Source organism: Ixodes scapularis, unplaced genomic scaffold (assembly GCF_016920785.2).
Source record: "Ixodes scapularis isolate PalLabHiFi unplaced genomic scaffold, ASM1692078v2 PGA_scaffold0__279_contigs__length_252992795, whole genome shotgun sequence".
Classification (NCBI taxonomy): Eukaryota; Metazoa; Arthropoda; class Arachnida; order Ixodida; family Ixodidae; genus Ixodes; species Ixodes scapularis.
The window spans coordinates 76394065-76412799 of record NW_024609835.1 but is presented as its reverse complement, the minus strand read 5'-3'; the positions used below and the strand labels follow the sequence as shown (position 1 = coordinate 76412799).

The 18735-nt window shown below is 45.0% G+C and overlaps 1 protein-coding gene across 4 annotated transcripts in view; it reads left to right on the top strand.

Annotated features, from left to right (window-relative positions):
* LOC8026527 (sodium/potassium-transporting ATPase subunit alpha) overlaps positions 1–7308 on the top strand; it is a 124169-nt gene extending 116861 nt beyond the window's left edge. For all 4 annotated transcript variants that reach the window (XM_029977938.4, XM_040501523.2, XM_029977939.4 and 1 more), the window contains exons 18-20: positions 1774–1904; positions 4173–4274; positions 5357–7308. In XM_029977938.4, the coding sequence (XP_029833798.2) occupies positions 1774–1904; positions 4173–4274; positions 5357–5477 (354 nt within the window). In that variant the 3' untranslated portion in view covers positions 5478–7308. The remainder of the gene's footprint in view (positions 1–1773; positions 1905–4172; positions 4275–5356) is intronic.
* Positions 7309–18735: the final 11427 nt, after the last annotated feature.

Sequence of the window (18735 nt, the reverse complement as noted above, 5' to 3'; positions counted from 1 at the left end):
ACGACTGGGTGCTCTAAGTTGGACACACAGCGAGAAAGTCGGCCGCCGCAATTGGCCAACACCGCGCTGCGATTTGTCGGCATCAAGGTGAAGCGCGGCACCGGCCATTGGAGGCGGTCAGCAAGCTTGTTGACTTTGTCGCCGCGTGTCTTATTGGAGCTCCTCGGGCAGTGTAGTTTGACTGTAAAGCAAACTTGGAAAACTATGAAACCATTCTCAAAGTTCGCCTCTGCTTGTTCAGAATGAAACCTCAAATGCTAAAACTATGGTACCGTACTGCAGGGCAATAACTCCCTCAATATATTGCCATATCTCGTTTCATTCTTGAATGCACTATGGCAAATATTGGAACTCGTTTGAGTCAGTTCAACACTGGGAGTATATAACACACTCCGAGTAAGACTTTCAAAATATGTGGCATGCTTGCACGACTGGATTGTCCTGAATGGGTTGTAGGTTTTTTTTCTAGTAATGTCTATGTATTCTTTAAAATTACCACCATTTTCAACTCTAATGTGGAAGATACCTGAATGATAATTGTTTTTATAATGCTTGTGAAGTTAGCTCAAATATGTATGCTATGAATGTGATTATAAAGTGCAGGTTATTTGAATTGGTTATAGTATTGAGGCAAGACTTGTAAACAAAGTTGTAAAGCTGTGCTTGTCTTACTGAGCCACATATTCTGTGTAAACTTCTGTGAAAATTGTTTTACAGTAATATTGTACAGTCAAAGCAGTTGTGATGATATTGGTCTTCAGCTTAGGTTATAAAGTGTCATTTCTGCCACAAATATTTTCAAAAGTGACATTTTGGATAATTTGCAAATATTAAGTTGACAAATGTACCATCTTGTATAGTATTTAACGTCGGGGTTCTCATACATTTGTATTTTTAGTGACCTTGTTTTTATTTGGCATTAGAGGTTCCATTGTGATCATTCCAGATCTGTAATTGGATAACAGGGATATTTATAAATAAGTGAACAAAAGCTAAAACATAATATCAGGTCTCAAATAGTTATTGTGTTTGCTTGAGTAATAGCTGCACTTGTTATGATCAAGGCCCTCGCGTCTACATTCCTGCAGGGCACATACAGCTAATCATCGCATTCTGCATAAAAAATGCAGCGAATAACAAGGTCAGAAACACTATTCTCCATAAAAATGTGATCTGAGCATATAGCATTTTTGCGTGAGGACATTTGTCCCGTAAATCGCTGACATTTTTCTGTCGATGAGGTGATTTGGCATCCCCGTGCTCCGAGGGAAAGCAGACTCACAGGCCTTGTTTGTAAGAAGTGCGGCTATTACTCGAGCAAATACAGTAATTGCTTCCAGGATCTTAAACACATTTACTTTAGTGATGGATAATTTTACTGGAGAGTAGTGAATTTGTAAAGTTAAACATAAGTTTTAAGCGAACAGAGATTTTCATATGAAATATTAACATTAAGCAAATAATGAGTATGGTGCACAAAGCTAATACCATTATCCTCAGTTGGCAGCCAGTCAGTTTTTATTAATTGAACTAAGCAAACAAGAAACAGGAGCTTTGCAATATGATTCAGTCATTGCTGAAAAATACACAAACTCATGGAGATCCATTTGTGAGGAAAGGCCAAGACATTTGCTAACAAAAACAATTAATTTCTGAAAATTACACCACAAATCAATCTAGGTCTGTGTACCATTGCAAGGCACAAATTGCTGGTGAATTAAATGATTTACTTGCTCATACTAATGCACTTCTCTGGGAATTGTTTTTCTACAGACATACAAGAACCGCAAAACTCTGGAATATACCTGCCATACCGCTTTCTTTGTCTCCATTGTCATTGTGCAATGGGCTGACTTGATCATCTGTAAAACTAGGAGGAACTCCATTCTGCACCAGGGCATGAGGTGAGTGCCCTCGTCAAACTAGTAGCCTTCCCTTTGACGCCTGGGGCTGCTCCTCAAGTGTATTTTGGAAAAAAGACGTGTTTACAGCGTATAGTTTCTACAGGTTGTTCATCGAGTTGCTATTCTTACTATACTGAGCGTGAACTGTTGTATGCTACATTGTGCATTGTCCAGGCCAATGTACCTTCCACTGTGCTGTAGCACGTGGCTTCATCTTGTGCCTCATTTGCTTGCACTTGTGCAACTAGCTTTCACAGAATCTGAGCACAGCTGAAGCTACGCTAGCCCCGACAACGGAGCACAAAATAGTTGACGCCAAGTATAGGAGAGCGTATTCACTGGCGGCCATAGCTGTGTGCGCGACTGCTGAGCACGTGCTGGCGGCGAGCTTTTACAGTTCCTTTTGCAGCACGCATTCTGCACCATCAAGAATGCCAATCTTAGCAGCTTAACAATGCAAGCTCGTTCTGTGCATGTGCTTTAAACATTGCCGTTAAATATGGCATCCAGTGAATACCCGAATACTATTCGCAACTCCAACGCCCTCCCTATACATGGTGGGGCGGTAGTTCCAAGATGGCGGAAGAGACGGGGATAGATTCTCCAGGGTTTCCCGTGCGCCTGCTCTTTGACGCTGGTCAGTGCGCTAAAAATGATTTATTGGCCTGCAAACACGAAGTGGTTAGGGCAGGCAGGATCATATTACAGGCGACGCTGAGATGTTGAAGTGCGTTAGCAAAATGAATACATAAAATTAAAAGAATAAAACACAAAGGACAAGCACAGGACAACCACTTTCTTTCATTTAGCATTTAGGCTAAATGAAAGAAAGTGGTTGTCCTGTGCTTGTCCTTTGTGTTTTATTCTTTCAATTTTATGTATTCATGTTCAACCCGCTCGCCTGCTGATATTTAAAAGTTGCAGAAACCTTGACTTGCGAAGCTTTGCGATGGGCGAGCACGTTTTACGCACCGGCCACGTCACTTTTTGTGGCAGAATATTTTTGAGGGTGATGAAGATATTGTGTTTGCGCTCTGCCTGGCCATTAGTGCTCTAAAACATGAGCCGCGCACGGTGACCGTAAAGCTTCGGAAGAGCAGCAATCACAGTATTGATGACTTCGTGTCATAGGCTTGCAACTCGCTGCTCACCGTCTTGGTTTTAGTGTATTGCAACAAGTGATCAAACTGCTTTATGGTTATTGATTGGAAGTTTGTAACTGCGGGCTACCGTGCGGTGTAGCATTACAACCGGAGGCTCGCGCTGCGCCTTTGGAGCACAATTTTCAGCGCGTGCCAGGACCGTCGCTGTGCTCACGGTAGCCAACGGCAGCCTGCGGAAATGCTAAGCTAAAACTGCCTATTACCATAATCGGAGTGTTTAGGGGTTTTATTCATTGCACTACCAAAAATGCATAATTTAGTATACCATTTTTTTTTTTCGTATTGTGTTATTTGCAACGTTGTGGCCCCTCTCCCCGAAAACTGCCCATTTCCAAGCTCTCGTCATGAACGGCTGGCTAACACAGACGCGCTAAAAATGTTTCGAGCATTACTTTACTCATTTTGTGATTAGCTGAAAACAAGTATGCATATCCTATCTTTTAAAAGTGCTTGGTAGAAATGGTCATGTTCCTGCGGCCTTAAAACGCAAACCCATTCCCGACGTGTATTGCTCGACATATCCGTTGCGCGACCAGTTTTCTCCTACTTAGGGCAAAGAATAGACTTTTCATAGACCGAACGCTAGAGCTTTCATTATTAGCGGTAGCGTTTGCTGTCGCGTTGAACACAGATCGAGCTGGCGGTCATGCACACGACCAGAAATCCGAAGCGTATATGCGATATATGAAAAGTCCCTAATGAAATTAAACATCCCGGTCCTTCGTGCAACGCTGTTGCGAGGCAGAGCACAGGAATTCCTATTTTAACGCACTCACTTTTTTCGTTAAAACGGCTTCACGCATCAAGGCTGACAGCCCTTTTTCGCGCCGGCGCCACCGCTGCCGTCCCACTTTCTCTAGTTCTCCACTCGCCTGCGGGAGGGCGAGCGGCGAGCTGGAGTTGCGAATAGTGCATTCATTTGCAACTTTTCTAGTATGTTGTACATAACCCGAGATCAGCTGCTCGAATAATTATGGTCTTAAAATATTGTCTACTTTTAAGCCCCTTTTTCCTGGAAAGGGGTCGTTCCCTCCTCATATTCCTGTGCACTGCAAGACATATTTTAGTATCATCTCGTAAAGTGTGGGGCTCATTTTGTTTGCAGGAACCATGTCCTGAACATTGGATTAATTTTTGAGACTGCCTTGGCTGCAATCCTCTCGTACACGCCAGGCATGGACAAAGGTCTCAGGATGTACCCTCTCAAGTGAGTCTTTTGCTTTTTCATTTCCACTTGCATGCTTAAAGGGGCACTGACACCCCAAAGGTCGTATTTATTTTTATTGTCTAAAACGATGCAAGTTGTAGTCATAGACACGCAAAAAAAAACTCATCGCGAAAAAAAATTTTCCCGCGCGCGCGCGCGCCTTTTTATTTTTGGCGTTTGATTTTCCCGCCTCTCGCCTCCTCGCTTCTTTTGATCGGTGACGTCAAAAATCAGGAAATTTAGAAGCTTTGTAGGCGACATCTCTATAACATTTAATTACGGCAATCTTAAAACATGTTTTTTAACGCAATTGCGAACGCACTACGGCCCTTCTTTTTGAAATACCTAAAATCGGGAGTTCGTTGTGGTGCCGTCTCCTGGATTTGTATCCTCCAACGGAAAACAGGCGACACCGCTCAAAACCGGTCCGCCGCAACGCCGGCGCTAGCCGGCGTTCGCTCCTATCCTCCTCGCTTTGGGTCGCCATGGCAACAGCAGGGAGTGGTGACAGGAAAGTGGACTCTCAGGTGTCCTCAATTTTTGACGTCAAGGCACCGGCACCGATCGCGCGGGAACTTCGAATTCGGCATTTGGAAATTGTTTTTTTACTTCACGAATACTGAGTTCCCAAATCTCAAATTTTGAGGGTAATGTCCCGGCATCGTTTTCAATCGTTTCGGATAATAAAAAAAAATATGATTTTGATGTGTCAGTGCCCCTTTAAGGAAATGGTTTTAGTACCTTAACTGGAAGGCTGTTTTCTATGATAGACTGCAGAGGACATTGACCTATCGAACCCTATCCAATACCGTGCGAGTGTCACAAAACCATTGGGAGGGATGCAGCGGTGCCCCGTGCGCAGTCGTGCGATACTTTCAGAGCACTGAATTTGCTGGAATGGCTCGTAGCGTCCACTGCGGTCCATCATAAGGTGGAACAAACTATTGTGCTCTGTTCTAGTCTTGCATTCTGTGCATGGCATTCGGGGAGAGATTGTAGTCCTCCTTTGTTGGGGGCATGAGATGTCGTGCTCCTCTTTTGACTTTCCGACTCACACTTTGCTCTGGCGCGATCTGTTGCAGGATCAACTGGTGGCTACCTGCAATGCCATTCTCCCTTCTGATCTTCGTGTACGACGAAATTCGTCGTTTCATTCTGCGCCGCAACCCAGGAGGCTGGGTCGAAATGGAGACCTACTACTGAACACTGCCCACGCGTAGACTTTATCTTATATCTTTACCTTGTCTGTTTTTTTTCTTCCTTGTCTCTGTTTATCATCACTTTATTTTTCTTCTGCTGGGCCCCCTCCCCGGGGGGCACAAAGGTACACGGCACTTCTGGCATAGTAGCCTTAGTGTTGCTAGGGGGAGGCGAGAGAGAAGAAATAATCGTCTGCACCTTCATAGTTGGGGAGGAAAGGGGTTAGAGGAAAAACTGACTGTAAGCGCGCGCCCGTCAAGTGGACAACGAAAGTATGGCCACCGCCGTCGCCACCACCACCATTTACCACCACCACCATCCACCAACCACCAAGATACCCCTTCCTTCCAGCCCCCCTTCCTTTTTCTCGGAACTGTAGTATTCGCATAAGAGTTTTTGGTGTAGATACTGTTTTTCACCTTTTTTTATTATTATTATTATTCTGCTTCTACTTCCGTACTACTTCATCCCATTGTCAGTCTTTTCTGTTATTGTTTTTCGTGTGTGACATACTTATATGGTTCCTTCATTGGTGTCTTTCTTTTTTTTGTGTGTGTTCAGAGTAAAGGGAAAACAAGAGCAGGAAAGTGTAATGAGACACGTATATATATATTATATATACATATATATAGTTTTCAAAAAAAAAATGGTTTTGGGTGCGTCCTTACACTGCAACAAACAGCAGCAGCAGGTTTACTAGCAAGTTCACGTGCAAGTCAAAGTGAACATTCCACTTTCGTGTCCCCCTTTTTCCCCAACCTCACCACTCGAAAAGGAAAGAGAAACTGCTGCCTCAAATGGGGAGGAAATTATTGTCCCTTGTTCTTTCGGTTTCTTTTCTGGTTTTTCTTGTTTCGTCCTTTTTTTTTTTTTTTTCTTTCTTAGCCTTATCAGACTGAGTCTTTCTCCTCCATACATCAGCAAAAAAAAAAAAAAAAAAAAAAGTAGAGAGGTGGCAAAGGTTCTGAAAGAGAAAACTATGTTGTAATTACTTGCACCCGGTGCAGCTAGGAAAAAAAAAAATCCTTCGACATTTTTGGTAGCGTGTATTGTAGAAAATTCATACACTAGGTAATGGTGAGACTAGAACATGCCGACGTTGAGGTAAATACTAACTTTTTGTGGCAGGTCGTTACTGGTAGTGTACGAGAAGTTTCTTGAAATAACCATTCAAGCTGTCTCGGTTGTTTTTTTTTTTTTTTCTATCTTGTTTTATTTGTGTTTTACACAGTCCATTCTTGTATTTTTGTCCATCTCTTACGGGGGAACCAGGGCTCTAGAGAGAGTGCCGGTGTTTTGGGAAAATGAGACGAACTGTAGGTCAGCACAAGTAGTGTGCTCTTAAATGTCGGAGTGCTTTGGCAGGTTTTTACTTTTGCAATGTCTTTGTTTCATTAAAAAACTGCGGCAGTGTTATTGGTTTGTTTTCATGTGCTCTTGTACTTTCTTTGTAACACATGCTTGCCCCATTGTTTTTTTTTTGCCAGGGTTACATGCACTAACTACCCACAACTATGAAACAAAAAATGACCGCTAAAGTTAATTTTTTTACACCGATTAGGCCGAAGTGTTGACTTGCACGCACCGAACCTTTAGAAACATGTTGTGTTTGTTTTTAAACGGTAGCGGAAATTTACATTTGTTGGCCGACGAGCGTTTTCTTACACGTTTTTCCATAACGTCCCATTTCACAATGGACTTGTATAGATTCAGAATATTGCTCTAGAAAGTTGTAAAGAACATATATATACATAACATATAAATACGTACCAATTACATTTTTAATTGTGACTGTCATACATAACTTGGCGTGCTCAGTTTTGCATTTGAGGGGGGGGAAAAAATGCGGATAAGAAACTTTTTTTTTTGCGTGTGCAATGAAATGATGGTACAAAGAAACAAAAATTGTGCAAGAACGGGATATTTTTACGGATCCTTTATCAAGCTGGCATTTTTATTGTATAGAAAGACGGTCTATAGCTGGTTCTCGAAATAAACAATGAAAGGTTTCCGTTACGTTCTGCTTCCTCCCTTTGCAAATGTGTCTGGGCAAATCGTAAATAGACTGCCTGTGTTGACCCCGCTATGTTATGGGTATATTCACACAGCCACTGGTGCTAGGTTGGCTAGAAAAAAAGGAACTGCCGAGTGTGGGGAGTGGCAATATGTCCGATCAATCACCAGGGCGGTGTTGAGCACTGCCGGTTAAGTGAAAACAACCTACTTAATCGTGCACCTTCAAAGCTGGCAGATCTCTCTCTGTTATTTGCGATTCACGGTATAACGATCGTCCTTTTCGAAAAACGCGGTTCGTGCTTTTAGGTGGGAAGTCCTCGGCTTACTGGATGTGCTTGTGGAAAATACTGTTGCGCGAGTGGTGAAGATGTTTCCAAAACTGCAACCATAGGACAATAAAGCTGTTCAGGTGAACCGAGCTGTTTACTGTTGCACAAGCTACGATATAACATCTTTTTGTTTAATGGACAAAATGTGTTTATAGTTCTGTTTACGGATATGTTTAATAAAAATTTCTTCACAAAGTCTGACTACCATGTTTCGGAAAAGACAAGCAACAATACCTGCCGAGGGGTCAAGCTTTCGGATGGCTAGTCTCCAGCACGCGCTCGTTGCCTTAACAACGAAATTTCAGCACATATTTTATGGTCTGTGTTCAAAGGAGCAGTACGTATCACGTCGGACACACCAATATCTTGTTAAAAAAGACACGAGAAGGAATTTTAAAACGAATTAAACGATTAGCAAAGAGCACCTGGTGGATGTCGCTAACGCCTCGTTTGTAATGCTCCTTTTTTTGACAATGCAGTGGGAGGTACAGGCCCGCGTTCCCTCTCCCATTTTGAGTGTACGCAGGCTCTCCTCCTCTCCCCATTTCCGGGGAGAGGAGGAGAGCCCGCGCACACTCAAAATGGGAGAGAGGACGCGGGCCTGTACCTTCCACTGCATTGCCAAGAAACCTTGAGAGGTAGTGACGGTTATTGTCTCGCCTCCGGCCACGACGAGAGAAGAGGGGAAGGAACTCCCCTCTTCCCGAGAATTCCTTTTGTGTGTCCTAGACGTCGCTATTGTCCCTCTACAAGATTAACCCGTCACTCAAAATTCTTACAAAAGCAGCCGCTTCGGTGGCTGGAACGACTAGGCCATCCTCTCGACGTCAGCCTCGCGGTAGCTTTGCTCGTCCCGAGACGACCTCCGTCACGATTGCGTCGGATGTCACTTGCTCTAAGCTCGGCCTTCTCCGAGCGCTTGCCAGAATGGGCCGTTTATAACAAAAAATAGAGCCACCAGGATCAAAATACAAACGTGCGATTGTCGTTCATGGATATTGTGAATCATATTGAACCTATTTTTGAACACGACGGATATATTTTAAATTTCGTTGAAGTATCCCTTTAATCGCTTAAGTAGTTTGCTAAAGTTTCGCCCGCCGTTACTAATGCTACAAGCACGGGGAATGAGCGCTCGTCGCAAACTGTCCATTGGACAGTTTGTCAACAAATTACTAATCGCAATTTTCAGTATCTAGCTATGTTCCATGACGATTGTGTAGTTAGAACAATAGAACGGGATGCTTTAATAAAAACTAATTTGCATGTAAAATTGTGTAATGCCGGAGGATGTGCACAATCGTCCGAGCATTGTTGTGACCTAGGTGTTCCCCAGGAAGCCTCAGGCAGGGCCAGGCCAGGACCGGATCCGCAGGACGATTCCCGGCAGGAACATCACGAGACGAGAGTATCTCTCCCGACAAACTCCGATTTAATACATATATACAAAGTATCTACGTCGTCCGAGAGCACCCTTGCGACCTCTTGTGCGCTCCTTTTATCGGGTCGCTCTTCGGTGCTCCAGGAGTTGACAGCCAATGGTTGCCGAGCTGCCAGCAAAGTCATGTCCAGGCCCCGCCCCCACTGATCCCCGAGCACGCGCACACACACACGCACACCTTGCAGCGGTGTCCGGGCTTCACCTTCCGGCGCCGAGGTACCCTCTCCCTAGACAAGCCGCGCCGAGGAGGCCACGAGAAAGGGTCCATTGTCCGCCCGGGAGACGACGTTGACCGAGACAGTGAAGATCCCTCCATCAGGCGGCGAAGTGGCGCAGGAAAGGGCTTGGCCGGATTATCCGTCCGTAGCGTCGGAGGCTAATCCGAACCGAACACACCCACGGAGGTCCCGCAGTTGGCGCGCCGTCACCCGGAATCTTCGCCCGGTAATCCCCCGATCGATGCCAGCGGACAGATACCTGGGGCAAGTTCGTAACCCCAGGTAGATTCGGCTTCCAAATCTAATTGTCTTTGGTCACATATTGGTGGGTGTAGGAACAAATGGTCCCGGAACTAATGGTCCCAAGTCCAAGGTAGGAAAAAATGGTCCCGTAAGAATATCGTTTAGAAACTAAGATGCACCATGCGATATACTTCATCCGTTATGCAATCAGTGAATTCCTGGTGGAATGGAGGATCTCGTCTATATTTTGAGTCCGGTTACTTCGAAGAAAGTGGTCGGGTATTGAACTTAATTTTCTTTAAAATCGTCAGGATATTTTCGAAATGAATACTGTCCAACAGTTATCTCCTAACTGTTAATTTAGTGACCTTATACGATATTATAGGAGTTATTACTATTTTCATATAAGGGGCTTTAGGATATTTATAGTATCAGTAGGCTTTTTTGAAACAATAAAGTAAGTACCCTTAGTCATTCTGTTGAAGCCTTGAAACTCGAATTACTTCCATCTCGCCATGACGCGTGATGGTAGCACACAGAGCGAGCGGAGCTCGATTCCTTTATAGGTAGGTGCATTAGGTTTCCATGCACATTTGATGTTCCTCCATGTCTCTTTAACCAGATCAGCAACTGCACGAGCTATAGGTTAAACTATATTTTACGACAAGATGTTCAGAAATTATACAATTTACTGATAACACATATATGGACGTGCCTTAACGTCTTATTCCTGGTGTTAAAAACCGAACAGTGCGACTGACACCTCGAAGGAATTCCTCCATCGTTTTTGCTCCCCGGTCCTACTGGGCGGAGAGTCTGCAGTCGGCGCTGCATCTGGACCGGCGCTGTTTTTGTTTTCTTCTCCGTAAAAACTCCTGAGCAGATTTTACGGACACAGATAAAGCTTCCGCCCGTAGGGCGTCGATCGCCTCCCGTACAGTTGGATGGCTATGCCCGACTATGCTGCTGAATCCCCGGTTACATGCCTCGCAGTTGTTTTTGAGTATCTTTTTTTATGTAGCAGTGTTTTTCAGCAGTATATTTATATAAGCGAGCCCCACTCGATTATTGTCGTAGAGAAGCTACCTAACTTTTCTTTTTTATATGGGCTGAAAATATATTATTTTCTGACGCTTGTAGCACAAAAGTAAAAAAAAAAAAAAAAGAAGAAAATCAACGCAAAACATTTCTGAGCTTCCCAGAAAAATATAAAAACCGGATGAGTTCGTGCAACCGGCAGCATCGAAATTCGGAGCTTTTCGTATAAATTGGAAACCGTAAAATGTTTTACCGGCAAGTGTTATTGGATTTTATCGGATTTATTCGAAAACGCGAAACCCATATTGGCAATATTTATCTGGGACCATTTTTTCCTAGTTTGTACTTTGGACCATTAGTTCCGGGACGTTCCGTTTCCCCATATTGGTTTATGTGTGGGTCCGGTCATTTCATCGAACGCCGTTTCATCGAACACCGTTTCATTGAACGCCGTTTCCTCGAACGCCGTTTCATAGAAGCCGTTTCATCGAACGCATTTTCACCGAACAACGTTACAGTCTGTAATATTTTGGAATTTAATTTTTATACACAACTTCATCTAATTCTTTCTGTTTTTTTTTTTTTTCTGTTTTTATATCACTGGGTGCAGTGACGAGATAAGTTCCATCGTGAACATATCCTGCTTCGAGAAGAAAGCCTCCATGAAACAATCACCCCTCTCCATGTCACATGAAACAATTAAAAATAAGACAAAAAGCACAGACACTTAAAAATGTTTAAGTGTCTGTCCTTTATTTGCAGTGTCGTGGTTCCAGTCATGTACATAAGTAAAGCTTTTCATACCAAATTGTTTTTATTTCTTTTTATGCCAATTGTTTTTATTTTTAGTAATTTGACACCACCTTCAAAACATTTCACAAGTGACTACCTTAGTCTTAACAAATGCGAAGTGAAACATCTATGAAGCACTGTTATGCCCCAAAACTCGGTAAAGAGCCATAACAGAGAAATTCAATGAAACGGCCCTTAGCGAAATAACGGGGTTCGATTAAATGTCCGTTCATTCGATGAAACGGCGTTCGAAGAAATGTCCGCTACCCGTTCATGTGCATGCAAAATTTCAGTACAGACATAATATATGCAGAACTATAGAAGCTAAATACGCTGAAGTCTAAAAATCGTATGCGGTCTGGTAAGTACAGTACGTTGAATACCCGGTGTTTGGAGGAGAAAACAACCGTGTTTTATCACCATAAAAGTAAACTACGCGTAACCGAATGCTCAGTCTCTTTCAAAGTTTGTGCTTTCGGCTAAGACCAGATGCCAATTAGCTTAAAGGGCATGCAACTCCGTGCAATTCCGAAAAATTTAGGCTTACATGTGATTCCATTTCACAAAGCACTACTACAGTGTACTAGAATACTTGGGTAGTGTTGGGACCGGAGCGGCTCGGCAACGGGAGCTCGTGAGGGCGCGTGTATTGACAGTTCGTGGCGGCGCTGTAGTCGAGTTATCCGGCTCGCGCAGCCCGCCTTTTTTTTTTTTTTTTTTCTTTTTTCTTTTTGAGCGGTGCATGTATCGAAAGCTAGGAGCGCGAGCTCATAGCGTTGGCAGCTGCCCTTGGTGCACGGGAGCTCGTGCCGCCGAGATGTGCCCTAGAGCAAGGAGCTTGCGCTTGCAGCCTTTCCTGCGGTACAACACAAGGTAAAAAAATCGGTATTTTCAAATCTTTTTTTTTTTTTTTTTTTTTTTTTAATTTTCGCGGTAGGCAAAGGGTTAATGAAATGTTTGATGGTCCATGTTGCAATTGCAGCTTTAAAGGGAGCCATCGTTAAAGGCCAACCTAATTTAAAAAGTTCGCGAACAAACAACGAGCTTTGAGCGAAAGTAACAAGGCGTTCGTTTTTGCTGTGTTTGTCCGTCTATTTTCGTTTCTTCCTCAAGCTTAATTATCTCTACCAACCCGCTCGTTCTGTCCTGAGATATTCATCGCTAAAATTTTGCCTTTCTTCGCTTAATTAAAAAAACTGCGCGCTGAAAGCGCGAATGAGGTTGTGCTGATATTGATGCGTAGAAGAATGACGCAGTTGTTTCTGTCCCCTCGTCACTAACTCGACAGCGTTTCTTCGGTGGACTCGCCGGCGCCACACATCAAGACGACTAAGTTACTATTTTACGTATTATTTTCATAACGCGGTTTCTGAATCAAGCGAAGAGAGGAAAACTTTTACGATTAATTTTGCGAACCTCGTTGCCTTTTCGCGAATTGTCGAAATTGTGTTTGCCTTTAATAATGACTCCTTTTAAAACTGCAATTGCACCATGGCCAATTAAGCCGTTAATAAACAAGTTAACTAACAGATCTTGGTTCATTATTAAACATTGCAACGGTTATTCACCCATTCATTGTCCACCGAGCCCTACAGATATAACGAAAGACGGCATTCACATATCTGCCACATCCTTTTTTTGTAAAATATGTAAAGTTCTGTAAAGAATAAAACAAAAACACCCTGAATGTCTGCGTGAACCAGATACGCCCCCTGTGGAACCATGGGTGTTTCCCTTCGAATACCCAGCTCAGGCGAGACTTACCTGGTTGTCAGAAAGCAGCTGTCGGTTAAATGCATTGTTGTGAGCGTGTAGATTTCAGATGGTTTACCCTCAAGAAAATAATGCGCTGCATATTGTAACCATGTACGCGCTGCACATTGTAGCCATTATTTCAATGCCGTGCTGTAAACTATTACAACTTTTTCCTTGCCTGATCTACGTGTGCTTATGTTTTCTGCTCAAAATGATGTGAAATAGTTTCTTGTTTTCTTTAAATCTTATAAAGCATTACTCGTTCAGCCCACATTGTCTCAGTTTTTGGACTTAAGTTAAATGTTAAAACGCGTGATAAAAATTGTCACGACTTATAAGCCATTTCTTACAAGTGAACGTCGGTTGATTCTCGGATGGTCGTGGCAGCCACGAAGAAATATAAGATTCTCACCCCTTTGCGACCGTCGCTTGGGTGGTTCGTCGCATAAATGGACACAAGAATGAGTGACAAGTGAAGCGAGCTGATTAAGGTCAAGAAAAAGAAGACCGGCAGAAAAGAAGACAGAGAAGTTAACCTGGGGTATTAAAAACATACTAAAACAATCTCGAACTTTAGTATGTGCCGTTTCGTTCCGTTATAAAATAAGATAGGAAAAAAAAAACTGCTTCCGAGTTTTAGATATCCCTTTCAAATATCTAATGTTCGGCATTTGCGACCAAGGAAATGGGCATTTCATTTAAAATGCTCACCACCCGACAAACCGAAACCGCTTCTTTAAAGTCGCAATTGTTTTTATGTAAAGGAAGGGTAATGTAGCTTGTACCGTCCAATACATTGAAGCATCATGTTGCTAACGATCGTGCCGCAGCGTAATTGATGCCGCGGTACGACCGCTGGCAGGTCGTAGCTGTATCAGAAATCCTATGTGCACTCCACCAAAGCGGCACCAAAGATTCATATTTTCGCGCGTGCAGCCGCGCATGCGCACACCTTCCGGATAAGGCGCCGGACGCGACACCTGTCGCGATCAATACCACGCGCTTCAGGCGAGCCCCTTCGGTCCCAACACTACCCAAGTATTCTAGTACACTGTAGCACTACTAAACAGCTCTACGCCCTCGGATTCGCGAAATGTGGAATATTATTTGTGTAATCTTTATTTAAACATAAGCTGATACCGAAACCGAAACTTCGGTTGCGTCAGGCACCATTGGTCTCGTGTCGTCAGAGTCATGGCCACGTCACGTAGAACCACGTGGTCTTGTGACGTTCGGGGGTTGAGAGACGGGACACGCGACGCGGGCAGGGCGCTTCGCATATAAACGGCCCACTCTGGCAAGCGCTTGGAGAAGGCCCAGCGGAGACCACGTGACATCCAACGCAATCGTGACGTAGGTCGTCTCAAGACGAGCAAAGCTACGGCGAGGCTGACGTCGAGAGAATGGCCTAGTCGTTCCAGCCACCGAAGCGGCTGCTTTTGTACAAATTTTGAGTGACGGTTTAATCTTCTATAATCTTCTAGGGGGACAATAGCGACTTCTGTGACACACAAAAGGCATTCTCGGGAAGAGGGGAGTTCCTCCTGCCCCTCTTCTCTCGTCGTGGCCGGAGACGAGACAACCTCCGTCACTAGCTGCCAAGGTTGCTAGACGGGCATTACAAGCGAGGCGTTAGCGACATCCACCAGGTGCTCTTTGCTAATCGTTTAATTCGTCTTAAAATTCCTTTTCGTGACTTTTTTAACAAGATATTGGTATGTTCGATTTGATGGTGCTTTTTTGAACACATATAGACCAAAAAATGAGCGCCGAAATTTCGTTGTAGTATCCCTTTAAAGGGATACTACAACGAAATTTCGGCGCTCATTTTTTTGGTCTATATGTGTTCAAAAAAGCAGTATCACATGGAACATACCAATATCTTGTTAAAAAAGTCTAGAAAAGGAATTTTAAAACGAATTAAACGATTAGCAAAGAGCACCTGGTGGATGTCGCTAACGCCTCGTTTGTAATGCTCATCTAGGAACCTTGACAGCTAGTGACGGTAGGTTGTCCCGTCTCCGGCCACGACGAGAGAAGGGAGGAAGGAGGAACTCCCCTCTTCCCGAGAATCCCTTTTGTGTGTCGCAGAAGTCGCTATTGTTTCCCTAGAAGATTATAGAAGATTAACCCGTCACTCAAAAATCGTACAAAAGCAGCCGCTTCGGTGGCTGGAACGACTAGGCCATCCTCTCGACGTCAGCCTCGCCGTAGCTTTGCTCGTCTTGAGACGACCTACGTCACGATTGCGTTGGATGTCACGTGCTCTAAGCTGGGCCTTCTCCGAGCGCTTGCCAGAGTGGGCCGTTTATAACGAAAAATACAGCCACCGGGATCAAAATACAAACGTGCGATTGTCATTTACGGATATTGTGGATCATATTCAACCTATCTTTGAACACGACGGGAATATTTCAAATTTCGTTGAAGTATCCCTTTAAGTCGATGAGGCAGGATGGCTGCGCACTGGTTCGCCAAACTTGGCCCAGTCGGCCATCTTTCGGCCGCGCGCCGCGCAGGCGCAGAGGTCGCGAGGAGGTGCAGCTGGCAAAGCGAGCTGTCGACGAAACGTCGCAACATCTATCGATGAAACGATCTGTCAATGAAACATCGCAGTGTCAACGAAACGATTTGTCCATGAAACGTCGTTCGACGAACTGATTGCCACCGCTCCGCAGCAGCGCATCCGGTCCTACGACAATCGCAAGAGACTTGAAAATTGATCTTGTCTCGGTCGGTCCTACTCGGTTGCAAGTGTTTGAAATTAAACGTTTCTGCCACCTTCAGGCTGTGAGATCTTCATTTCATCGATGTCGAAGTGGCGACGAGGCGGGTATTTCAAAATCGGTGACATCACAAACGGCCAAAGGGTGCCCGATAAAACGTTGTGTGGGGTTTTAAGATTTTTCATTGTAACATTTGATAGGTATTTATTTCACTTGACAGGTAGAAATGTACAGGCGTGGTGGTGTTGGGGGAAGGCTGACGCCCATGCACTAGTGTGCCCACAACACCGACCTATGCACTCTTACAATATATACATTTTATTTATTTATTTATTTATTCAAAGTACCTCAAAGACCTGTCGGCATTACATGAGGGGGGGTTATACAGTCTGGTTAACACAAAGAAGGAATGGCAGGGAGCACGCCGACTCTATACAAACATCAATACACATCTGCGCGCAGCAGAATTATAAAAAAAAAAAAAAAAAACAAACCTAGTGTGCTTACAACACCGATTTGTGCACTCTTACAACATGTATAGGTTGTACAGAATGGTGAAATAAATAAATAAAGGAACTAGGTAATTAAGTTAGAAGTAAAGGGGGAAAGTTTTAAACACCGTTAGGGGTCACGGAAGTGTGTTTGAGCTACTTCTTTCGCCTTTTGGGGATCAGAGGAATGTGTTCGGTGAGGTTTGGGGAGAGCCCCCTCCAAAGCGTAGCTGCCCTCAGCAGGCAGGATGCCCCATGCCGTAATGTTCGGGACATCACAGGCTGGAGTCTACCTGTTCTTCTGTTCACTCTGGGGGCATCATAATGTTCCTGTTGGTTTGGTCCCATGATGCTGCAGAACAGCCGGACAGATGCTTGCTGTCGCTGGTGCAGGCTCCTTCAGGCAGCAGTCTTTAGGAGGTCACTAGAGGTTACCTCTCTGGGGGAGTGGGACTGACGGCGGGGCAACACTGCGGCGATAGTAAGTGTAGGCGGCACGCCGTTGCACGCCTTGTAGTGTGGTTTGGAGATATTTTTGCTGGGGGTACCACACCGCAGAGCAATACTCTAGGTGGGGCAGCACCAGCGCACTGTAAAGATGGCGGAAGGTGTTAGGTGTTATACCTCGTGTGATTCGAATGACAAAGCCCAGCATGCGTCTTGTTTTCGATGTGGCGCTGTGGACCTGGGGGGCAAAGTTGAGGCGGCTGTCCAGGACGACACCAAGGAGGGTTGTGGAGGGCACATGCTTTAGTAGGGAGCCACCCAGGGTTAAGTTTGAGGCTTGGCTTGTAGTTTTCGAAGTTTTGGAAGAGATAGCGAATGTCATTGCAACACTTTTAGAGCAGTTAAAGGGTCATTTGTTTTCGGCCGACCAGCGAAAGCACTGGTCGAGGTCGTCCTGAAGGGCTTGGTAGGAGCTGTCAGAGCAGATTGGCTGAAGAAGGGACAGGTCATCGGCATACATGATTGGAGTGGAATTTAAGAGTTTTGCAATATCGCCAATGTAGATCAGGAATAATGTTGGGCCCAGCACGCTACCTTGAGGCACCCCAGAAAGCACCGTGGAGGGTGGGGATTTTTCACCCTTGAACACTACCCGCTGGGTCCATCCTTCAATGAAGCTCTGCAGCCAACGGAGAAGGCTACCCTTGATACCATACTTGTGCAGCTTGTTCATAAGGAGCTGGTGGTCGATTTGTCGAACGCTTTGGAGAAGTCCAGCCGGACGAACTCACAGGGCGTACGGTTGTCAAGGCGGGCGCTTACCGTGTGCACTACTGTGCTGAGTGCTGTCTCGCAGCTTCGGCCAGGGCGAAATCCGTGCTGGGCGCTGGACAGGAGATTGTTTGACTCCAGGTGATGCAGGACCTTCTTGTTTATGATGCGCTCAAGGGTCCTGCAGACCACTGACGTGGAGGCAATTAGGCGGTATGAGTCAACAAGGGCAGTGTCTGAGCCGCAACCCTTGTAAACGGGAGTGACATGTGAGGTTTTCCACGTGGTGGGTACAGTGCCGGAGTCGAGTGTCTTCTGCAATATCTTAGCCAGCAGAGGGTTGAGGGTGGGGGCTGACGTTTTCAGGAGGAAGGGGTGTAGACCATCTGGTCCCGACCTCTGGAAGGGGCTTAAGGAAGCCATAGCATCCTCAAGGTCGTCTTCTGTCACAGTTATTGAGGACAGGCAGTCTGGCAGGAAGTCATCTGATCCAGTTCACCTGCAGCTGGGTCATGCAGTTCGGCAGGTTTGGGAGAGGGAGAGGACCACATTGAGGCGAAGTGTTTGTTGAAAAGGGCAGCAGTGGCTGCGGGGTCGCTTACTGTCTCGTTGTTGTGGGAAAAGCTGGGGCGTGGGAATGAGGGTTTGCGCTGCAAGTTAATATATGCCCAGAAGAGCTTGGGCTCCTTCATCGCACGAGCTGCGATGTCGGCAACATATGTACAGCCTGCCAAATTAGTTTTCTTCTTTACCTCCCTTTGAATGTTCTTGATTTCAATGCTGGCACTTCGTCCAGACATTTTTGTCTTTCGCAGGAGCTTGTGCTTTTGTTTGGAGAGCGATGACCTCAGGCGCGATCCACGGGGGGCGCCGCTTGGCGCGTGTTGTAAACTGGGGCACACATTCTGCTTCAATAGCCCTCATGAAGCTTTATAGAGTTCATACATGTCTTCTGCTGTGTCTTCGTTAAGCACCATACACCATGGGGCGAGAT